Genomic DNA, 24233 nt, shown 5'->3' on the forward strand with positions numbered 1-24233 from the left:
GAAAAACAAAAGTTAATCAGAAAACAAGCTTTAAGTTTTTAACCCAACCTTCAAAGAAACACGTCTATAAGAATTATCTGCTGAAAAGCTAGTCGTACTGAGAACTGTGTATATACAGGTTTGTTCACCAACAGGACTGCATACACAATATGGATTATTATTCTATGAAAACTCAATCAGGATCTGTTTTCTGTTTTCAGATAATTCACCAGAGAAAACTTTAAAAAGTGCTGTAAGGGTGAACTCACCTTATGATTGTTAAAAACAAGTGATTACATCTGAAAAGTCATTTTACCTACATACTAATACCAGGCTCAACTTCCAGCCATGATGCCTCCTGATTCCAAAATAATTTACTAATATAGTCACATTTGTCTCTTTCTATTACTTTATAGCATAGGCATCAAACTGACCCAATGGGAATTGTTTTCAGATTTGGTTGGTTTGATGGACTGACCTAGCCTAGCCGCGCTAGACCCAGCTCTTAAGACACAAGGGTCTAGGAACGCTTGACAGGGAGGGAGGCGGGCTAAAAGGTTGTCTTTCAAATCACTCTGCAGCAATTGGGTAGGTATACAACCAATCAGTGCAACGAATAGGCTGACGTAGCTCCTAGAGCGCCGGCGGATTGTGGCTAAGTCCCATTAGCTTCCCAATCAGCGGAGCCAACTGGTATATTAAGGATTTGCCATATCCCGTCGGCGTAAGTCCAAATACGTCTTTCTTCTCAATGAAACACTTCAGTGCCGTCCTTTGTTTATCTTTCAAGTAGAATTTTAGCTTCAAATCTTTAAGGGTTGTGGCCAAAGCCGAGTCGAAAGATAACTGTTTATTGTGCGCCGGTTGTTTCTGTCAGAATCGTCGTGCCTCTGTCGTCACTTAGTTACGCCCGCCTTCTGACTCTACACTTCATGGTGATTCGTCCGGCCAGTTTTAGGAGAATTCAGCCTCGAGCCTTATGGAGGGTAACTAGACCCACCCTGGCAGAGAATTAAATTCGTTGCCGTGGGTTGTCTAGCGTGGCTAGGCTAGGACTGACCCACCAGTCTACCTAAAATTGACGGATTACCTGGACTGAATGAGGAGCACACAGTCTGAACTCCTGGCCTCGGCCGCTCTGTAAACTTGTGTGGCCGATCACTTGAAGAAGAGCAAAAAAAAAAATGTTACGTTTTCAGTTGAAGCAGGATTATTATCTGTGACATGCATCACATAGGAGCAGACTGTTTTATAACATCTGGTATTTGTGAGATTTGCACACTCAACCTCATTTGCCTCCATGTGCCCCTTTGGCAACGCGTAATGAAATGCAGCGTAACACCACCACTAACCTTTGAATCTCGGGTTTACCTGTTCGCTCATTCTTCCAACAAAACTGTCAATTATTGTTTCAAACAAACTCACCAGCATTTCAGCTTCAAGACTGCAGATGTGATTACAGCCAGGCCACATGTCTCGATAACATTCTTTTGTCAGCTAAGAATCATCCACATACTTGCATATCTTTTAATACCCATTTTGTCTCTCTTAACATCTTATTGGTGTAACTATATACTTTTCCCTGGTGGTTCATTGTAGAACTCTATGCTTTCTATTTCAATTTTCATCAGATAATTCCATACCCCGACATGAAAAGTTCAGCGTTAGACACAGTAACCAGTGTTGGGACAGAGAATACTTTCAACCCAGTTTGGCTTGTTTTCTAGTTACGCCTCAGGCCTGTTGCTGATTTCAATTAGGAGAACCATTTGAAGTGAACTTTCAGCTCACAGTTAAACTGACACACAGACCAAAACCGTATTTTGTATTTCCTTCAATACCTTAATACAATATCGTCAGTTTGGTTGTTTTTTTTTTTTGTCAGAACTTAAAAATCACAATAAAACACACTTCGTCTGTAGTAAACAACAACCTTCAAATGCATGTAATGGATTAATTATTTGACCAAATGTCAAATCTCACCATTTGTCAAACAAGCAGAGCTCACCTGAAGTTGATGTTGTGGACGTCCCACTGCCAGAAGCAAACAGTAGCATCAGTTCCAGTGGACAGCATGTAACGCTTGGAGCCCTTGGCAAAAGGTGAAAACTGAAAACAGACATTCACAGATCAGACAACTCAAGTACTCACACACTTGTATACATATTGAGAAATTCCTGCTGCATGGCAGATTAAATATTAACATTTCAGTCCCTGTCTGTTCCAGTCAGGCCTGATCTTGAGCCAACATGCAAAAGAGCAGGTTAAGTTTTATATTCTGGTGTTCCAAAAAGCATTCACCGATTCAAGTGAAGGCATGAAAATAGCACCAACTAACAGACTGACTTCAGGACATTAATTCATCTTTAGAATAGGGCTAAATGAAATTCAAATGGCAAACAAATGATAGAGCTTTAACAAGAACTGCAACAGAAAGTCTATTTCTATCAACCCACGCTCATGTGCAAGGAGGGTGTTGTCATAGTGATAAAGAGAAGATGCAATGAAGGCGGAGGAAACCCGTTTTTCAAAAAAAGCAACACCTTGTCAGATCAGCTGTTTTATTTTAAGCTACATATCAGGCAGCCCCTGCATTAAAAATGGTATAGTGCTTGAACTTGTGGAAATAACAAAAGCCTTCACAGGTGGAAAGCAGACAGACATGCAAATACGCCAATGTTACAGATGCTCAAAATTATGCAGTTTCTTTAAAAGTATCTGACAAAAACAAATACCTTAGACAGCCTCTACTGAAAACACTAAACAGAAACTCACTGCACCAAAAATGAATACTGTAACCACTGACACTCAAGTCAGTAAACCTTATCATGACGTGAGACTTCACAAAGATGGAAAAGGATACACTAAAAATCAACCAAAACACAGCTTAAGTACTAATCAGGAGGTAAAGACCGAACCACAGCGTCGCTCGCAGTCGCAGTGGTGTCCTCCAAACATGAAGCCACGGACATTGTAGTGCTTGCTAGCTGTGAGATGGGCAAGTACTTCAGACTTGGCACAGGGATTGTCAATGGAAATCAGATTTTCTGTGACAGCTCAGACAGCGTAAAGGACACTGCATAATGTCAACATCTATGGACGGCATCCAAGAAAAGAAAACTTGCTTGCCCTTCGGCACAAATCTGAAAGGTTAAACTTTGCTACAGAACATGAAAATAAGTCTCATGAGTACTGAGAGCACATTCTTTGGTCAGATGAGACCAGATAAATTTGTTCGGCTCATATGGGGCCCAGAAAGTCAAGCACAAGCCTCAACAGGACTACAACAGTGAAAGCACACTACCGACAGGGCAGCAAGGAGGTGGGAGTGTGATGATGTGAGGCTGCATGAGCTGTTGGGGAGATGACATTTATAGATGGCACCATGAATGCCTGTGGATATACCAAATACTGACTGACAAGATGACACCCAGGAATACTGCAGCATAATTATAATCCACAGCACACTGCCAAAAAATCATACCAGAGTTTCTAAAGAAAGAAAAGTGATGATAACCACCTGGCCAAATATGTCGCCTGACTCGAATCTAAGCAAACACCTTTGGGGTATTTTATAAGAGCCAGGTAGAGTAACACAACCCCTCCAACAAAGAAAACAAGTACAAAAGTCACTGACAAAACATCGCTCCAGAAATCTGTGCAGCAGTGGTATCCTCAATACCAAGGAGGACTAGTTTGATCATCAACAATAAAAGGCGGACGATGAAAAAAATAAAAGATTTGAATCTTAGTAATGAAAAGCACAATGACTTTTTTGGCAACGATTTCCTACAGCTGGGCCGGAATTTTTAAAATAGTGAATCTAATCAGCTTTTAATTTCACATGAAAGCACATACTGAACTGTTCAACTCTGAAGGAATGCAGTTATTGTAAGGCGATACAATGTTGAATCATTTCATTGTACAGGAGCTTAATCACTTCTGCTGTATACTGCATCTGCACCTGCCTGATTTTAGGGGATGCAACACTACATAAAAATCACAGTGAGGTCGAGAAAGCAAATGGAATGCATAAAACACCATCAAAAAGTGGTTACTGAGGTAGTTAATGCAGTCAAATTCTGACATTTTGTAAATAAGAAAGAACAAATAACGCTAATGTCAACAATGCTCTATTGTAAGAGACTGACCTGTACACCCATAAGGTTAAAAATGTCTTAAATGTCACAATGAACAGAAGGGCAACATATTAAAATTTTACTTCAATTATTTGTTACAACTGCAGTGCCATGTTAGTTTTAGAACTGCTCAAAGTATTGCTGACTTTTTCTCCTTTTGTAAACACTGAGGACACTGCCATCTAGTCTGATTAAACTCTACTGGGACTGACCGAGGACCAAACTAACCAGGCAGGTGTGCTTAAGTTAGATTCGGGCTGTGCAGGAAGGCAGTTAAAATCATTAAGTGTGACTTAACACATCTTGCAAGATTAATAAAACTCATACAGTGTGTGGCCAGCTTTCAAGGCTAACCCTGCTGGCATGCTATAGCTGGTAGACAACTACTGGTGCACTGCCAAATTGTTCAAGGTGGAACTCATGTTCTACATTTTCTGTTCCACGAGGCGAGTACATACACTAAAATAGGCTATTCTCACAGCAATACTTTGAATCACAGGATGTACTGAACTGAGGAAATTTCATACCAAAGCGGAAGGCACCGTTACACCCCTATGTCCAGAGTAAGAGGATGCCAACTGTCTCATTCATAGGATGATAAATTATCTTTGTATAGTATGGCACGGAAAAAGGAACCTTCCCTTCTTTGTCTTTACACAAACTGAAAATAACGGTATATATTAACGACAGACATGACTTTACCTGAAGGGAGGTAATGGATCCACTGTGTCCCTGCAGCACAGCCACAGGGGCACAGGTACGAAGGCACCATACACGGATGGTCTTGTCACAGCTTCCTGCAGCAATTAGTGTGTTTTCATAGTTGACCGCCAAGTCTGTGATCTCTGCTGAGTGTCCTCGCAACGTCGAATGAAGTCTTCCATCAAATGAAGACCAAATCTTCACCAAACAGTCATCTGAGCCCTGCAAAGAAAAAGTGGTAACTTCCACTTTAGTGTACATTATAAGGCAAGTTTGGGGCACAAAGTTAAGACAGTAGCCTCAAGCTTGGTTGGTATAATCCACCTGAATTAAATCCTAACAACATTAACAATGTATGTGCAGTCACAGTCAGCCAAGTGTCCAATTCATAAATAATAAAAGCTGAATCAAAAATGCAATCACAGCGCATAAAGGATAGATGTAATTCTCCGTAGGGGGATACATTGATAAAATCCATCTTACTGTGAAGATCCTGAGACCAGTGCGATCAAATGCGATACAGTACACTGCAGACAAATGCCCCAGGATCCGCCTATGCAGACGCATGTGCTCATAGTTGCTGACAGGACTGATGGAGCTGAAGCGCTGCACTCCCGTCAGCTCCCTTCCTCGATGCACCTTCACTGTTGATAACAGGATGCAAACCATCAGAAAAGAGCGATAAATTTACAGAGCTGCAACAAGACAGGAATCAACACAAATACAGTGGGCGTGAGATATATTTACTCTAATGTGGGCAGGAGTGGAGGGGCATTGTCATCACAAGATGAAATTAAAAGTGAGAGGTTTCTACTCTTGGGCTTAACCAAGCATGTAAACGTATTGTGTCCCATTCAAGCTTATGCATCTAAATACAGCAATAAAAGTTAAGTTCCAGAGTAGTTTGCCTCTCTCATTAACTTGCTTTACCGTTCCTTTAATACCAGATATGACAGACAAACTGGTTTGATTTAAACAAGAGCACTAAATGAAACGGACATCCTTAATTCATATTTGAGCCGTAAACAATAACAATATCACTGCTGGTCTAAAATCTGCCACATCTGGTTTGTATCTGTTGCTATGGGAAACAACAAAATATCACAGAAACAAGACCACCATCAATGAGATTTTTTTTGTTTTACATTCTTACACCCTCAAGCTGCAGTTGTTTTTGAGTATTTAATGAGACTGATTTTTAGTTTATTCCTTATAAAAAGTAGCTTACTAAACAGCTAAGTAACTTCAATAACATTTTTGTAAAATTAAAAAAAAAAAACACCCTAAAGGCCTGTGTATTAGTTTCCCTCAAAAATAACAGCCTCCAAATTCAAAACACTAGCAAACAAGTGTAACAACTTCAAGAATCTTTACAGCAGTGTGAAGTAGATGGATGCCTTAACTGCAACACCAAACAGTGAATCCTACAGTATCCAAAGTATTACAATAATTCTGCACAAACCTCTAGATGAATGACTTATTATTTTCACTTAGCTGTAGCTGACTGCATCAAGGCTAAGTATATAGCTAAGTACTGACAAGACACCAATCTGATATTTGTCAAAAACACTCAGCTGAATTTGAACTGAACAGTGAAGTACACTGAAATGTGCACATCACCCAGTTACTCAATGACTTAGCAAACATATAAAATGAATTATTAGTGAAGATGGGCAACAACTCAGCAAGTATATGCAACAAGAACATCATCTCTTACAACACAAAACAGAGAATCTTTGAGTGGGGCCGGACCTACCTATTTGTGGAGGATTCTTGCAGTTCAAAGGCCTCTCTGGTGGTCTGCCCCGGTGAAGGGCTGCATATGATGAAGCTTTACACCGCACACTGTCGCAGTCTGAACATTTAAACAAAAAGCACATAGGACAATACAGCTGACTGCCAGCACTATGAGGGAAACAGATAGCATCAGTTCTTGCAAATGGAAAAACAAAAATCCTAAGTGCTTCAGTAAAAGGCAACTGGGCTCAGCTTTTTGGTTCTTGAAAACATATTTTCTCTCATCCAAGACATTTCTTCAATTCTAACTGACTGGTGGCAAGTCAGGTTTAAACCTTAACATTATGTAAACTAAATAGAGAAGGACATATGATTTTCACTGCACAGACTGCATGGACAAAATAGCACATCATGAGAAATCAACAGAGGTGAAGGCTGTGTACCTTTTGCAGTTCGAAGCATTGACTGCCTTCCTGACCCCAGGAGAGAATGTACTCCTGGGACACATGATGGCACCTCTTTGTCAAGAATTGGTCCAATCTGCTTACATATCTGTAGCAAATGGTCTGGTGCAATATGTCTGTTGGCTGCAACCTGTCAGGCAAAACAAAAACACAGAAGTGGCATGATGATGCTGAACACAGACCACTGCTGAATAGACTGGTCAACTGACTGACACAAAAATCAAAAGCAATTCTGATAATAAGTTATGAAACTAACATTTTGAAAATCAGTTTTCTTCACAAGAGTATCAACCATGGAACATACTTACATTTGAAGTCAAATTAATGATTTATAAAACCACTTGCTGAAAAGGTTAAAGAGTGGCTTAAGGCAAACCAGAGCTGTCACCATTTTCACTATTTGTAGTTGTTTATTTTCCCTTATGTGTCACAATGAAGGGGTTTTGTCATTGTACTATCATGACTGTAGAATTATTGGTGGTTTTATGAGAATTAAAGCTGTATATTTTTGTAATTGGACTGTATGTAAAAGCCCAACTAGGACAAGAGTTCCAAATGAGTAATAGCTGCAAACTCTGTGCAGGACACCAGGTCCATGCTTTGTTTCTTAAATATGTTAAACTGCACTGTCCCTATCAAAAAAAAAGTACACTCCGTTCTACTACTAGACAACCCTATTAAATGTCTGGAATTTGCTTTCAAAGATTTGCAGCAGTTAGGCCACAAATGTCTGACATTGTTGTTTCATGTGCTTCTCTAAACTCCTATTCCGAGAGGTGTGGCTTCTTATGCAAAGTGTTCTTTTTATGGACCAATCACAGCGCAGGTCACATGCAAAATAACGCAGCGACAGTGCATCTCGGCCTCTGATTGGCCAGAGGAGCCGTCTCGACAAAGCCAAAGCCGAACTACCCACCCTATCTGCAGTACAACAGTCGGGGCTAAATAATATAAACTCCCTGTCCAAATACCGTTTTTTAAACGCCATACAACTGTTCGATCTGAAAAATCCAGTCAGTGGGAGCGAGTTGTGACCTTGTCAAACACCTCAACTCAAAGATTTCCAACAGCAGGCCAGCAGGAGAAAGAACAAAGACCGTAAACAAGCACAGAGCATGGACACAGAGTCCCCCTGTCATAAGACAATAACAAGCACCGACAGATATGAAGTTAAAGCTCACCACATCTTCATATGTTCTCGGGTGCTCGTTTCCCAGCCAGTCCAATCTCCCGGGTAAGAGCTGTCGAAAACAGAGTTCGGTTAAGCGGAGCCACCATAGAAAATGCCAGCAGGCACACATTAGGCTAGTAAAAAACCGGGTGATGTCAAACTAGGAGTATTAGAAAGTCCACTGAGTGAAACAAGTTCTAAGCCCAGACTCAGTCAAGACCGACGGATAGCAGCTAGTTAGCAGTTAACAAGCAGACAGACACAGCGGAGATACACACCTGATATTCCTCTAGTTCGCTCGCCAGGACCTGCAGAGGATTAAAAGGCGTTTCAGATTAGAATGCTTCTATTAACTCTATTATCAACTAGCTAGTCAACTATTTAGAAATACAACACAGTGTGCCAGTCAAAGCACGCCAGCTCACCTCAGCCGCTCTCCGACATGGACCCGTTGTTAGAAAACGAGAAATCAAGTAATAGAGCTCTGAAATTGAACAGTGAGGACATTAGTCGTCAGAAAAGCAGCTGGGATATCAATTAGCAACGAGCGATATCGTTGTAAATGAAGCTATCAATTGGGTTTACTTCTGCGGCTTACCCGACTCAAGGAGCGAAATGTTCCGATTTTTGGCCATTGAATCGGCCGTGATTTGGAGAGGTGGAACAAATTTAAGGCTAACTTTATGGCTACGGAGAATAGGATATATTTATTTAATTTCAGTCGCACAGCTCTGACCCCCTCCACGGTTGCTCCCGCTTTCTGTTCAGCCTGTTCGCAGTCGCCATTGGAAGGATGAGGCCTCGGCGATACGGCTTACTTCCGCCACAGCGGAGCAGCACAGGAAAAAGGGGGTGGGGAGGAGCTCTCTCAACAAAAGGCAGAAAGTACACGTTAGCCTGTGAGCTAGTAACGCTCACTTTATTTGAGCGCAACGTCACGTTTTGTCACGCGTTTCAATTCACGCGTAAACAATAATTACCCAATTCTTTAAAAAAAAAAAAACTAACAATGCAATAATCCACCGCCCCCCCCCTTAATCACCAAGGTCGTGAGTTCTACAAATGACGTCATAGATAATGGTTGCCAGTTTGCTTTATCAGTCTATTGACTGTTAATTTGCTGTATCACTTAGTCTACAGTTTTAGACGGTGCTAAGACGACTCCCTTAAGAGCACTTTCTATTTTCTTTTAAAATATATACGTTTATCAAATATTAATATATATGTATGCAAGAAGTATGCTTAAGTGTGCAAATTTGGAAGGTAAATAAATCAACGGAATGCAGTTTGTTAATATAGCTAAATATAACTGTACAGTTTATAAATAATCTTTCCCAAACTTATTTGGGCTATTTATGCATACAAATAAATACTCTTTTATGTTGCTTTTACTTGAATTTGCAACCTAGATTTTAAATAGCACATAGAAATTCCCATAATGGTTTGATTATTGCCAGTTAACTGGTGGGCTTATGACAAAAGTTATAACTTTACTATAACTTTTTGTTGGTCACTAATATTTAAATTCCTTATATGAAAATAATTTCAAATCACCAGGGTTGCTTAGCCTACAGTAGAGAGGAATTTATTCAAGTGTTACATTTTTATATATCACAAAAATGCACTTGTTAATGTTTGTTCAAACTAATGGTCAATCCTCCATATCACTCTCATTTAGACAGTACGAACAAGTTTGGATGCATATTCTACTTTTTAATTAGATTTATTTTGCTTTGTCAGAATGACATCACCCTAAAACAACAGAAAAATGTCCATGCTATATCAAGATTAGCAAGGACACTATCATCCAAGAGAAGACCTGATTAAATGAATGAATCCTACTCTAGTTAACCATTAAACTGAAATTGCCAGATTTTGTCAAGGAACCAAATATTCCATTGCTTGCACTTTGACTTTTGCATAGTTTATTTAAAATAAATAAATAAAATAAAACAATAATATGTACACTTGTGTTCAAAAATTTGTCCTCATTTTTGAAAGTGAATCTTTTTTTCAGTGACGACTACATTAAATTAATCATAACTACAGTCTAGACATTGTTAATGTGGTAAATGAGTATTTTAACTACAATTGAGTGATTTTTAATGGAATATCTACGTAGGGGTGCAGAGAAACATTTCCAGCAACCATCCCTCCTGTGTTCTAATGCTACATTGTGTTAGCTAATGGTGTTGAAAGGCTAATTGATGCTTAGAAAACCCTTGTGCAATTATGTTAGCACATGAATAAAAGTGTGAGTTTTTATAGAAAATGTGAAATTTTCTCAGTGGGGTAGTGGTTAGCACTTTTGCCTTGCAGCAAGAAGATCCCCAGTTCAAATCCCGGTCTGGGCCTGGGATCTTTCTGCATGGAGTTTGCATGTTCTCCCTGTGCATGCGTGGGTTTCCTCCAGGCACTCCAGCTTCCTCCCACAGTCCAAAAATATGCTGAGGTTAATTGATGACTCTAAATTGCCCGTAGGTGTGAATGCAAGAGTGATTGTTTGTCTCTATATGTAGCCCTGCGACAGACTGGCGACCTGTCCAGGGTGTGCGCTGCCTTCGCCTTCGCCAGCTGTGATAGGCTCCAGCCTCCCACAACCCTAATGAGGATAAAGTGGTGTATACATAACACTGGGGAACACTAATTTTGTTGCATTTAAAAAAAGACTTTTCTATAGTCAATTTGAGTGTGCTGATTTCAAGTCTGAAGTCGGTTTTTGTCTGCAAGCTACAGATTTTATGCAATTTGACATTTTTATTTATTTTTTAATGTAAAAGAACACACTTTAGACGGTGTTTTGAACTGTCTGAAAAGAGTCTCCATTCAGCAGGACTATAGTAAGGTACACCCAGTTCTTTGAGAAGCCCTGGGATGTCATGGCAGTAAACAAACTTTCTGTCTTCTGAAAAGAAGGTCAAAAAAAGCTGGTCACGCTTTCTGAAATATGATACTTTAACAGAGTGATCAACACGATTTCTGCCTTGTAATCTTGATGCCAAAAGCTCTGCTGCTTTCTTTGAAAGACCTATATCCCGCACTAAACCATTCAGTTCAGCCTGGGGAAGAGGTTTACACAAGTTCACATTTGTACAATTTCATTAACCTCAAATTGCATACAAACTAGAGCTTGTAGAGAAAAACTAATTTCAGATTTGAAATCGGCGCCTAAAACTCCTTCAGAATCAGTGAAGATATCCAATGCAACTCAAAGTTACTGAAAAAGTGTTCCCCTGTGTAATAGATGGATGGATGGATGGTGACATTTCCTGGGTGACCCTGTTGTGGAAAAATTAATCCACTGCTGTGTGTGTATCTGAGAGCAGGCCCTTTGCCCTCTGACTGAAATGGTTTACAGATAGCCTGTAGGTTGTTTCCTCTAGGATAACTGCCAGTATCAACAAAAGTATTGTTTGGAGATAAGGGTGCAGGTGTTCGTGTGAGAAAATTTGGGGGAGGCTGCCTCCCATGGGGAAAAGTGCCGGCCGCCCACGAGTTTCCAATTAAAATTATTAGGGAGTAAAGATTCGCTCTTTCCTTAAATTATGCAATACTGGCAGCTGGCAGTGGCAAAAAGAGGGATGGGTTAAGGGTGTGAACTGACCTCTGCTCAGAGGGTTTAAAGGGTTTAGTTGTCAGACAGTAAGTTCAGAGGGCTTCCGGAACCTCTCTCAGTGTTTTGACCTGTATTAAACAGAATAAACACTTTTGGCATCTGAAGACTTGACTCCTGGACTCCTTTGATGATTCTATGGTGAGACTTAGATATTTTCAGACCTAGAACTTAGAATTAAATCACAGTTGTTAATACATAGAGTGATCAGGTTAAACATAGATCTTACATAGTGGGGCAACTGCCCCCCCCCCCCCCCCACACACACACACACACACACACACACAACCCCAAACTTTGGAATTGTAGTGTACATTCTAATTTTTTTATGTTCTTACAACTGCCTAATTTTGTGTGTTTAAACCCTTAAAATGGTTAATAATTCAGTCTTGTGAAGAGAAATGTCTCTTTGGTTGAGTTCCTAAAAAAAATTAATCTATTGGTTGTGCGTGTCCACATTAAAGGCTAATGAGTGGTCACAAAGCTGGAGTCACTGAGTACAGATATTGCCTACAGACAATAACAGCATTCTGACATGTATAGGTAGATAAGGTTCTAATGGAAAGATATGCCTTTGTATCCTCAGTATGTTAAATCTATATTCTTCTGGTTTCTATTTTATTTGTCTGTTATTACATAAAGTAAAAGTAAAGGGACAGTCCGAAATAGTAGACTCAAAGTTATATAGAAACATCTCGGATTGGAGCCTGAATTATCATCTGGGCCAAGCAGACAACCACATTGGGGGCCCCTAAGAGCCCAAAAGTTTCTTTACATGACAAACATTTGTCATAATTGACAACTTTTGTAATATGGGAAAATGGTTTATACTAAATAATCCACTGACCATAGAGATTATGAATGGATTTTTCTTCATGACTGTCTCATTTCAAGGCTTTCATTAAATCAGCTCATACAATTCTTACATGATGCATGTTCCTGATCAGTTTTAAATGCACAGAAAATGTAGAGCCATATAGCATTCTTGTGCATAATATCCAGAGAGGACAATAAATGCTGAGTGGCATTTGTTTTGCACAGTCTTGATCTAAGCACAACAATCTGGCTATGCTCTTTTAGCAAAGTTTAACAAGAATATCCATCCATTCTCTATACACCACTTTATCCTCACTAGGGTCGCGGGGTGTGTGTGTGTGTGTGTGTGTGTGTGTGTTGGAGCCTATCTCAGCTGACTCGGGCGAAGGCAGGGGACACCATGGACAGGTCGCCAGTCTGTCTGCTACATATACAGACAAACAATCACACTCACACCTATGGGCAATTTAGAGTAACCAGTTAACCTCAGCATATTTTTGGACTGTGGGAGGAAGCCAGATAACAAGAATATGTAACAACCTGTTTAAAAAAAAAAAAAAAAAATGCATCGACCTAATATGCAGTAATCTCCAGTAGTTCTCTTATCAAGCGAACTGAGAAATGGAACTGCAAGATTCAGTTTAATGGGCATAAAGGATTCTTTTCATATTATCCAGATCTCACTGAAGTGACTCAAAGAGAGCAGCAGTACATCATTCCAGGCAACAGAAAAGAAACATCTGAAATCTGTCCTGGTAAACTGATCAATTCAGGCAGGCTTGAATACAATATAGCTAATGAAAGACAAACACTTAAAAGAAATTCCCCACTTTAATTGGCATTTCATACCATCCAAAAACAAAGAAAACATTTTTTAAAGGAGGAAACTGTACATTGGTAGATAAATCCCAAAACCATATCAAATATGACTAACTTTGTAATGCATTTGTTTTGAGTATAGCTTACGTAGAAGATTGATTAATTTAACCGTTCTCAATTGTACCTTAAAGTGAAAACCAAACCCCAGACTCCTTGTGAAAATGGTGAAAGTGAACACTGTGAACAAGGTGTTTTTTTTAAAGCACAGAATACAAGCTTCAAACTTTGAAATCATTCCATTATCAAACAAACAGTATTTTGATGTGTATTCCAACACAGTACAGGTTACAAAATCTCTTAAGATTCCTCGGGAATGTTTCAGGTATACTCTCCCATTCCTGATGAATGGCATTATTGCATGTCATGCAGAAAAAAAACCTACAATCTAACAACAAAATGACCAAAAGAACATAATGACAGACTTTCTCTTCACACAAGCCATGAGAGTGAATGGAAGTTGTAGTATTTAGAAAAAAAAAAAGAAATCACATCCCTAAAAACATTGTTGTCTTAAGAAAATAGTAGATAAAAATATTCTCTGCATTTTACAACAAAGGAGGTACAGGGAGCATTGGCAAATGAGTTCAGAGGTATCGCTTCTACTTGGCTTCTTTTTCCTCTTCACCATTCGGCTGTTCCTCTTCGTCATTTGGCTGTTCCTCTGCAGCCGTGGTCTGGAGATGGAGAAGACGGCATTCAGCATTTTGTTCTCTTTGCCACAACGCAAATTCTACGCAGCATTGGTGAAGGAAAAAAACAAAACAAAAAAGAACAGAGCTTTTCATACCTCCTCAGCTTTGGCCTCCCCGTTTTCTGCAGGAGCCTCTGCCTGAGGTTCTTCTTTCTTCTCCTCTGGCTTAGCCTTTGCTGTTTTTTTCACATCTTTCTTGGCAGGTGCCTAACACGTAAGCAACAAACCAAGCAGCAAGTCAAACACATGCAACAGAAAATAAAATGTGTATTCTGAATGCATGCAGTGAAATTTTGCACGAGGGAGATTTCTCTTTTTACCTTTTTCTTTTCTGTTTTTTCTGGCTTTGACTCCATCTGTTTCTGTAACACAAACCACACAATTATGAGCCATGTCACAGAAACAACAACAACAAAAAAAAATGCATAGTTAAAGAAGAATATACACACAATTTTATTTGCAGAACTTACCATTTTTATCAATCTTGCAGATTTTCTCTTTGGCTAAAGAAAAACATGGAATAAGATGTTAGTTCCTGATGAATACAGAATCATTGAAGTCACAAAGATTTCGTAACTCACTCTTTGCCATAAAATTTGTGATCAAACAAATTACATATTCCATGTGGGGGTCATATAATGAGCACAAAAGGGAAGTAATGAATGCCTCTACACATGGTTTTCAACACTGGTGCATACCAGAGTGTTAGTTTTACAAGTACCAAAGCTACAGTTAAATGTCTGACTCAGAATTATACTTCTGCCTTGTTTAATCTATAACATATGTGGAATTTAGTTTGTCACATAAAGTAGGAAGTATTGACTATAAAAAAAGAGTTATATTAAACTGCTTATTTTTCAGCTCATCAGAAGTGTCAAACCCATTCCGTTTGTGACATTTCAGATTCTTCAATTACAGAAACAAACAAAATGTCATTTTTTTGACATCTCTGCACAATGCACACTCTAGGGAAGTATGAACAATTTTACTGTTAATGTTTTATCCAGGCCTCTTGTGAGCAAAGACGAAAAATTTGCACTATGAGATTGTGTTGGCTACATTCATGCCACAGACTCAAAGTTTATTGTTAGAATGTTTGAGGGCATCACAGTAGAAATTGCAAACGTGCGCCCCCTACAGGCTGCACAGCTCCTCAAACCCAACAAACTGGACGATGATCTGCAAATTAAAGCAACTGAACAGACACAGTCATCAATAAAACCTCAGTTTCTCATGTGCAGGCTTATAACTGGGTTAGAATTAACTATATTAAAGGCCATCTTGTACCAATTAAGACTTTATCTTTGTCGGGGCAGAAAGTAGAACAAAATGTCCATTTTGGTGTCAGTTGGGCCACTGGTATAAGTTTGGATCAGTTTGAATATTCAGACTTGGATACCAACCTCAGCATTTGGGTCTGCATAAGCGCTAGCCTGTAAAGGATAGAGAGAGGGAGAAATAATAATAATAATAAGCCAGGAGCAACAACCATTCGTGAGTGCGCTAAAGTGGGTGTGTAATGTAAAGGGGGATGGGCACCTCTCCCTCCCCTTAAGTCACAAAGAAAAATTATGCAATCTGTACATGGGGAGGGGTCCGACGCCTTTCGGAACTGGAAAGGTTTGGCCACTTGCTGCTAATTTTCTCATCACTCATGATCAAACATGTCCTCTTTAAGTGAGCGTGGTGCTGCAGCTACTTTGGGAAGAGGGAACGGTTGCTCCACCTCCACATGCGCTCCAAACATCAGTGTCTGTTTATGTCCCCAACGTGACCAAACATGACGATTGTTGCATAAAAGAAAAAAACCGTATCCGCCATTAGCTGCCTCAGTAGTCACGCTGTCTTAAGGGTAGGTGAGCTGCCATGGATCAGAAAAGACTGAACACCTTTAGGAGTGACGGTGCGCACAGAGGTCGCAATCTGAGCAGTGCGCACCGCAAGGACATGATGTAACAAGTCCACGAATCCAAATAGCTACCTGAACAGTTAAGCAGGTCAAATCTCCAGAGGCAATTACGCAAAAAAATTTCCTTGAAATGGCAACCTGTGCATCGACGACGGTGACACCCCTTTGTTTGATCCTGGTGAAATATCACCAAACGCAGCCAGATGCGTATGGATATATATCTAGCAGCCGAAATGTAAAGTAGTTGGAATGGAAAACACAACGTGACGCGCAAACTTGTTCGACGAAAAAGCGTGTTGCGCTAAGTAAAAAGGCGCCACTTCCCTGTATCAACAGCACAGACACGACAGACCTGAGAGCAGCAAAGGTGGACTCCTATGAATGCACACGGACGCACTGGAACGTTTCTAACATTACAGCTCATTTACTGTGCGTAAAAACACACTAACATAGAAAGAACAGCGTGTGCATTCGGAAATGTTACATCGATAAAATGTTAAACACGCCATATGTATCACTTTTCACATAATATACATATTCGACTTACTTGTTTCTTTCCCATCGTTGCTTAGGTTGCACAGATTTTACACAACAGCACAGCTTTTTAGGACAATCAGCGTAACGCGGACCAGCCTTACCACCTCTGTCTTATACACCTCTGGAGCAGTCTGTAACTTAACATAAACGTCCGACCAGTACCAGAACTAGCTCAAACCGGATTGGATCTCCCTCTCGCTATATTTTATCCCTTATCCTACCAACCCAGCAGGAAGAGTAAAACCCCCGCCCCCTGCTCCCAGTGATTGGCTTTCAGGTCGAGGCAGCATATTTTTGAACCATAACATCTTACCTGTGTGGGCAGGACAGTATGCCAATCAGTCAGTCCAGCCAACTCTTACTTTCTGATCGACGGGGTGTGTGCAGCAGCTTGACTTGGTGAATGCCAAACAGTCATGGCGTTGATTAAAGAATGTATGTGGCACAAACATGAAACAACAACAAAGCCTCAGAGCACTGCACTTTCTCAATTTTCCATTTCAAATCCCTTAAATTCAGTCAAATTACACCGATAAACCTGCAGATACAGTGAAAAAAAACAGAAATTTTAAAACCACAATTTTAATATGCTATCTAATACACGTACTACCTATTTTATTAGAGTTTTAACCCAAGGTGTTTTTAAAAATGGCCTGAGTCACTTTGTGAGTGCAGCTGCAACAGGGAGGAGGCTGACTGTACGAGAACAAACATGGCGACCGGCTATGCGTGGTTCTTGGTGCTCGGCTCGGTTTTCCTGTGCAACCTCATGAAGACTCTCCTGCCGAGCATATCATCTTTCGTAAGTTGTGGTTTTTGTTGGCACACGTGATGCGCTTTGAAACGGCTTCAGCTACGTGCTGTAAATATGAGAGTGAAATGTGTAGCCCCGGTTGTTGTGTACTAGCTTAGCGTCTGTGAAGCTAACTTAGTGGATAATGCTATATGGCTAGTTAGCTAGCTCGAAAAAACGAAGCTGTTCGGCCAGAGGGTGGGGTTTTCCAGAGAACCCGGTTGAGTTGCTACACAAAACTGGGAAATATTTTGTCCTCCCTCATTGTTTAAAGCTAATGAAACCTCTGTAACGTCAGGGTGTTGTTTGAATAGCTGTATTTACAACTTAGCTCTACTGCTAAAAGACAGCTCGCTATAATGAAGATCTTTACTCAGTGACACTCTGAAGTCATGTCACCTCTTTGTCTAGCAGGGACATTTAGAAACTCCGTGATACAGCTTCAGTTGTCTACATCACGCATTCTTTAATAATAATCTCGCTTCTTTCCAGCTCTCAAAGATGGTGCAGAAAGATGCTGAGCAGGAGAGCGAGATGAGGGCTGAAATCCAGGAGATGAAGAAGGAGCAGTCGTCTATTAGCATGATGGATGAGTTTGCTAGATATGCCAGACTGGAGCGCAAAATCAACAAGACAACAGACAAACTGAAAACACATGGTGAGCTGTATACAAAGAAAAATAAAGACTAACTGGATTCAATATTGGTTCTTCTCAGGTATGCCATAAAGGAACCATTTTTAGTTCCACTTTGACTGTTTTAGCAAAAGATTCTCTGTTTTTTAAGCAAAACAGTCAAATGTAAGAATTGCAGCATTTCTAGGTCTTTTTCTTATTATTTTTGGCAAGAAAAGATATCAGCTTAGGGTCTGGGAACTTGTAATGGTCTTTTCCCACTGTTTTGTGATGTTTTCTAGACCAAATTTATTAATTGTTACTGAAGATAATTGTTGGTTGGAGCTCTATTTGCTTGCACCTGCCACCAATCTTCATAACTGCAATAAAATGACAAACCTTTCAAGTACGTGAAGAACTGCCCCCTATATACGGAGGTACTTCAGTTGGTTATGGTGCCTTGAAGAACTACGGAGAGCCATAGGGTGATACACTATAGCTTTGACAGTCAAAAGCACACATTGTATGTTCCACACCTGTGCATGCCCGCTACAGGAGATTCACGCATATAAACCGCCAACCCATAGGAAATGGTTGGAGGTTTTGGATACTTGAGTGTTCGTTGAGAACAGCTGCTGCCTGTAGTTGCCTGTTGCTGTCCTTCATCCCCACATTGTGAACAAATAGGATGTGTTTAAGTACAATGTAAATAAAATCTCATGTTTCCAACCTATACAGCCCATATTGTATGGTATATAACTTCAACAAATCATTATTTTCTGTTTGTTTCAATGGCTTATCTCAAACTGCTGAATCCAGCCTCAGTCATTGTATTCATGAAGGGGAACCGTTTGATGTTGGAAGTATTTTTATGAACTGTCCAAAATGAATTACTACTCCGCATTTACAGGGGTGTATTCATTATGTGCATTTTTAAAATGCACTCAGTCTTACTTAAGATCTTACAAAGAATGCATTGTTGTATGACAGAGTGTATCACGTTAATTGGGAATGTACAAAAAAAAAAGACTCGTAGCCTGTTTTCAGATCACTGCCCACATTACAGATGCTTTCAGTGATTCAAGTAATGAAGTAAAACGAAATGGCATTTCAATCTGATTAAAGGCTAATAGCCTCTGGGCTACAGTTAAAGAAAGCCATGTCACCACAGAAATCAGCATATCCACTATAGCAGCTGTGCGTTTCTTTTTCTTTGCAGTGAAATCACGGACAGCTCAACAAGCTAAAATGAAATGGGTTGTGAACATCGTCTTTTATATACTCCAGGTAAGTGGAGATTGTAAACCAAAGCATACATGCATTTAGTAGTAAATTTTAATGTAAATATGAAACCATCGATTCGTCTGTACCATAAAATGTAAGCATGGACCATCTGTCACATACACACAAGACCTCCACTTAATGCTGTTTGAGTAGTTTATTCTAATTATCTTAGATATAAATTAAATTGTCACCATAATGGTACGCTAATTAAGTAGGGATTTCTCATTAATTAATTGTTTCTCTCTGTTATTTGTCAGGCTGCTCTGATGATCTCATTGATATGGAAGTATTACTCTGATCCAGTGACTGTGGTCCCCAGTAGATGGATTGCCCCTGTGGAGCGCCTTGTGGCTTTCCCAACAGGAGTGGCAGGTAATCAATCCCTCTGAATTTATTAGGATTAATTTATAAGCACTACATGCAGAACAACTCATTGATAGAAACATACTACACATAGTATATACATATATATATAACTCATTGACAGAGCTGCTCTTTCCTTTCAGGTGGAGTGGGAATCACATGCTGGTTGGTGGTCTGCAACAAAGTAGTTACATTGGGTCTTAGTGCTGTCAGCTAAAGACTCCAGATAATGACTTTACAAGTTAAAATTGTCGGTGTTCTACTTTTTCCCCCTCAACATTTTTTTAATGATGAAAGCTACAGTTTTGTTCCATAATTTTTCTGTCAGCTGATCCCGGGTCAGAATGTAAAAATGCAGTGCATTTTGTTGATTTTTCAAATGCAACAGTAATTTATTATATAGTAACTTTTTGTCGAAATGTGTTATTTTTTTTAAGATTAATTTGTTTTAAGATATTTCTGTGTATATTCTGATTGTGTATTATTTCAAAACATACAGGTTTTGAAATGCTGTTATTCCCTTTAAATAAAAGATAACACAGGAAAGCTTTGTATTGATTTTAACTTGTAAACTGGGAATTATACATCAAAACCAAGTCAGGTAATTTTGTCAAAGTAAACTAGCATTAAAAGAAAGTAGACAACAGATTATTTTGTGTAGTTTCTAAGGTTAATAACATTTGTTCAGAAATTTATGTTAATAATGAAATGTTTGAGAAAATCCTAGTCTGCTTTTATTTTTTTCTACTTTTTAAACCTTTATCCACTGGTTCACTCAAAGATTTTCTTGTGTAGCTGCTACACACGTGGACAAAATTGTTGGTACCCCTCAGTTAAAGAAGGAAAAACCCACAATTCTCACTGAAATCACTTGAAACTCACAAAAGTAACAATAAATAAAAATTTATTGAAAATTAAATAATCAAAATCAGCCATCACTTTTGAATTGTTGATTAACATAATTATTTAAAAAAACAAACTAATGAAATAGGGCTGGACAAAAATGATGGTACCCATAACTTAATATTTTGTTGCACAACCTTTTGAGGCAATCACTGCAATTAAACGATTTCTGTATTTGTCAATGAGCGTTCTGCAGCTGTCAACAGGTATTTTGGCCCACTCCTCATGAGCAAACAGCTCCAGTTGTCTCAGGTTTGATGGGTGTCTTCTCCAAATGGCATGTTTCAGCTCCTTCCACATATGTTCAATGGGATTCAGATCTGGGCTCATAGAAGGCCACTTTAGAATAGTCCAACGCTTTTCTCTCAGCCATTCTTGGGTGTTTTTGGCTGTGTGTTTTGGATCGTTGTCCTGTTGGAAGACCCATGACCTGCGACTGAGACCAAGCTTTCTGACACTAGGCAGCACATTTCTCTCCAGAATGCCTTGATAGTCTTCAGATTTCATCGTACCTTGCACACTTTCAAGACACCCTGTGCCAGATGCAGCAAAGCAGCCCCAAAACATTACTGAGCCTCCTCCATGTTTCACCGTAGGGACAGTGTTCTTTTCTTCGTATGCTTGGTTTTTGAGTCTATGAACATAGAGTTGATGTGCCTTACCAAAAAGCTCCAGTTTGGTCTCATCTGTCCAAAGGACATTCTCCCAGAAGCTTTGTGGCTTGTCAACATGCATTTTTGCAAATTCCAGTCTGGCTTTTTTATGAGTTTTTTTCAGCAGTGGTGTCCTCCTTGGTCGTCTCCCATGAAGTCCACTTTGGCTCAAACAACGACGAATGGTGCGATCTGACACTGATGTACCTTGGCCTTGGAGTTCACCTTTAATTTCTTTGGAGGTTGCTCTGGGCTCTTTGGATACAATTCCAACGATCCGTCTCTTCAATTTGTCATCAATTTTCCTCTTGCGGCCACGTCCAGGGAGGTTGGCTACTGTCCCGTGGGTCTTGAACTTCTGAATAATATGAGCCACTGTTGTCACAGGAACTTCAAGCTGTTTAGAGATGGTCTTATAGCCTTTACCTTTAAGATGTTTGTCTATAATTTTTTTTCGGATGTCCTGGGACAATTCTCTCCTTCGCTTTCTGTTGTCCATGTTCAGTGTGGTACACACCTTTTCACCAAACAGCAGGGTGACTACTTGTCTCCCTTTAAATAGGCAGACTGACTGATTATGAGTTTGGAAACACCTGTGATGTCAATTAAATGACACACCTGAGTTAATCATGTCACTCTGGTCAAATAGTTTTCAATCTTTTATAGAGGTACCATCATTTTTGTCCAGGCCTGTTTCATTAGTTTGTTTTTTTAAATAATTATGTTAATCAACAATTCAAAAGTAATGGCTGTTTTTGATTATTTAATTTTCAATCAATTTTTATTTATTGTTACTTTTGTGAGTTTCAAGTGATTTCAGTGAGAATTGTGGGTTTTTCCTTCTTTAACTGAGGGGTACCAACAATTCTGTCCACGTGTGTATGAGGAATGAGTAACCAGTTCAGTGACTTCACTTAAACTATCCTCTTCAGCTTTCTGCTGGGCTGCTGTTAACTCCCACTGAGAGCTATCTACACCAGCTCTCCTGGATTTCTCTCCTGACAGATGAAGGTCATGAATCCCACTGCTGAGGATCCTTGCCTTCTCTGTGTGGTATATTTGTGTCTGATTTTGGGGACTGTATCCTTTTTCATTGGGTTCAGCTGAATTTTGTGATTTTGCAAAATGTAGGTCACTGAGCTTTCATGTTGTGTTTCCTGCTTCAAACACCTATGTTTTTTTTTGATGCCTCTTTTTGTTTGGCACAGTCTCTGTGATTTTGGTGTTCTGGACTCTCTTCCGAACAGCTGCTATCCTCACTGGTGTCTGAAAGTCCATCCATCCATCCATTGCTTAATCCTCATTAGGGTCACAGGGGGCTGGAGTCTATCCCAGCTGACTTTGGGAGAAGGCAGAGGACACCTTGGATGTGTCACCAGTCTATCACAGGACTGAATTGAATGCATTTGAAAAATCAAAGAACATGATTCTCACATGAACCTGGAGTTTATGTGAGAATCATGTTCTTTGATTTTTCAAATGCATTCAACTCCATCCAACCCACCATCCTCATAGACAAGCTCCCAGAGATGGGAGTGGATCCTTCCTGTGTTTCATGGATCACAGATTACCTAACAGGAAGGCCACAGTTTGTCAGGCTGGGGAACTGTGTTTCTGGGACGTTAATGAGTAGTACTGGGGCTCCACAAGGAACAGTCCTGGCTCCATTCCTGTTCACTCTGTATACATCTGACTTCAAATACAGCACTGAGTCCTGCCACATTCAGAAATACTCTGATGACACTGCTATTGTGGCATGTATGAGAAATGGACATGAAGCTGAATACAGAGATCTGATAAGTGCCTTCAGTGACTGGAGTCACAAAAACTGCCTCAAAGACAAAGGAAATGATCATAGATTTCCGCAGATCCAAACCCCCTCTTCAGCCAGTGAACACTTGTGGCGTGGACATTGAGATGGTGACATCATATAAATAATTAGGTGTCCACCTTGATGATAAGTTGGACTGGTCTACAAACGTAGACTTCATCTACAAAAAGGGCTAGAGCTGACTTTATTGCCTCAGAAGACTTCGATCACTAGACATCTGCAGTAAGATGCTGCAGATGTTTTATCAGTCTGTGGTAGCAAGTGTCCTGTTTTATGCTGCAGTCTGCTGGGGAGGCAGTATAAAAAACAAGGATGTAAGGCGTCTGAACAAACTGATTAAAAAAGCTGGCTCCGTGGTTGGAATCACATTGAACACATTGGAGGATGAGGTGGAGAGACGGGCACTGAGCAAGATGGAGGCCATTCTTACAAACATGGATCATCCACTTCACATCTGCCTCAATGAACAACGTAACATCAGTGGACAGCTCCTATCCCTGCACTGCAGGACAGAAAGATTTAGAAAATCTTTCATACCATCAGCAGTCAGGCTATTCAATTCAAAATTAAACGGATAAGAACCCTGACAATTGAATTTCTCTTCGGGGATGAATAAAGTGATTCTATTCTATTCTATTCTATTCTATATAGAGAGAGAGACAAACAAGCACTTTTACATTCACACCTACGGACAGTTTAGAATTATCAGTTAACATCAGCATGTTTTCGGACTGTGGGAGGAAGCCAGAGTAAAAATCCACGTGTGCACCGGGAGAACATGCAAACTCCATGCAGAAAGATCCCAGGCCCAGGCCGGGACACAAACCAGGCAATGGTGCTAACCACTGATCTACTGTGCAGCCCATGTCTGAAAGTAAATCCTTATTTTTTTCAAAACTGAAAGACTCCAAAACAAAACCCATTCAGTTTGTTCTTTTTGTTTCCAGCATTTGCTGTCGTGGATTAGTGCCACTAGAGTATTTTTTCCCACAAGCATAGCATAATGCATTGATTAACAATGGTTTGCTATTATACAGCATCTGAAAAAATTACCTTCAGTAGTCCTTTAGATGATCTCCAGTTTCCTCTCTCTATCCTGTACTAGAAGAAACAGAAGGTGTTGTCGGTCTTTAAGACCTGACATTAGATCAGATAA

The 24233-nt window shown here is 39.9% G+C and overlaps 3 protein-coding genes across 3 annotated transcripts in view; 1 reads left to right on the forward strand and 2 right to left on the reverse strand.

The window, feature by feature from the left end:
- Positions 1 to 9041, reverse strand: part of brwd1 (bromodomain and WD repeat domain containing 1) — a 31623-nt gene extending 22582 nt beyond the window's left edge. The window contains exons 1-10 of the mRNA XM_051957891.1: positions 8791 to 9041; positions 8618 to 8676; positions 8471 to 8500; positions 8203 to 8262; positions 7001 to 7151; positions 6577 to 6675; positions 5304 to 5464; positions 4821 to 5042; positions 1988 to 2088; positions 1070 to 1140 (exon numbers count right to left, since the gene is read on the reverse strand). Of these exons, the coding sequence (XP_051813851.1) occupies positions 1070 to 1140; positions 1988 to 2088; positions 4821 to 5042; positions 5304 to 5464; positions 6577 to 6675; positions 7001 to 7151; positions 8203 to 8262; positions 8471 to 8500; positions 8618 to 8676; positions 8791 to 8827 (991 nt within the window). The 5' untranslated portion in view covers positions 8828 to 9041. The remainder of the gene's footprint in view (positions 1 to 1069; positions 1141 to 1987; positions 2089 to 4820; positions 5043 to 5303; positions 5465 to 6576; positions 6676 to 7000; positions 7152 to 8202; positions 8263 to 8470; positions 8501 to 8617; positions 8677 to 8790) is intronic.
- A 4392-nt stretch (positions 9042 to 13433) lies between these two features.
- Positions 13434 to 16840, reverse strand: si:ch73-281n10.2 (Non-histone chromosomal protein HMG-14A-like). Its single transcript, XM_022197226.2, has 6 exons — positions 16648 to 16840; positions 15595 to 15624; positions 14662 to 14694; positions 14512 to 14553; positions 14288 to 14398; positions 13434 to 14174 (listed from the first exon to the last, which is right to left on the reverse strand). Exons 1-6 carry the CDS (start codon positions 16660 to 16662, stop codon positions 14100 to 14102), a joined length of 306 nt encoding a protein of 101 aa, XP_022052918.1. The 5' UTR covers positions 16663 to 16840; the 3' UTR covers positions 13434 to 14099.
- Positions 16841 to 17288: 448 nt separating this feature from the next.
- On the forward strand, positions 17289 to 20236 carry get1 (guided entry of tail-anchored proteins factor 1). Its single transcript, XM_022197225.2, has 5 exons — positions 17289 to 17439; positions 17923 to 18088; positions 19263 to 19330; positions 19585 to 19699; positions 19834 to 20236. Exons 1-5 carry the CDS (start codon positions 17350 to 17352, stop codon positions 19905 to 19907), a joined length of 513 nt encoding a protein of 170 aa, XP_022052917.1. The 5' UTR covers positions 17289 to 17349; the 3' UTR covers positions 19908 to 20236.
- Positions 20237 to 24233: the final 3997 nt, after the last annotated feature.

Source organism: Acanthochromis polyacanthus, chromosome 13 (genome assembly GCF_021347895.1).
Source record: "Acanthochromis polyacanthus isolate Apoly-LR-REF ecotype Palm Island chromosome 13, KAUST_Apoly_ChrSc, whole genome shotgun sequence".
NCBI lineage: Eukaryota > Metazoa > Chordata > Actinopteri > Pomacentridae > Acanthochromis > Acanthochromis polyacanthus.

Bases quoted from the DNA above. Each gene is read 5' to 3' on its own strand.
- si:ch73-281n10.2 (XM_022197226.2), bottom strand. The intron at 14,554-14,661 runs GTAAGTTCTGCA...TTTGTGTTACAG, and splicing joins CTGCAAGATTGATAAAAATG to AAACAGATGGAGTCAAAGCC. The intron at 14,175-14,287 runs GTATGAAAAGCT...CTCCATCTCCAG, and splicing joins GGGAGGCCAAAGCTGAGGAG to ACCACGGCTGCAGAGGAACA.
- get1 (XM_022197225.2), top strand. From the start codon at position 17,350: ATGGCGACCGGCTATGCGTGGTTCTTGGTGCTCGGCTCGGTTTTCCTG. The intron at 17,440-17,922 runs GTAAGTTGTGGT...GCTTCTTTCCAG, and splicing joins TGCCGAGCATATCATCTTTC to CTCTCAAAGATGGTGCAGAA. The intron at 19,331-19,584 runs GTAAGTGGAGAT...GTTATTTGTCAG, and splicing joins TCGTCTTTTATATACTCCAG to GCTGCTCTGATGATCTCATT.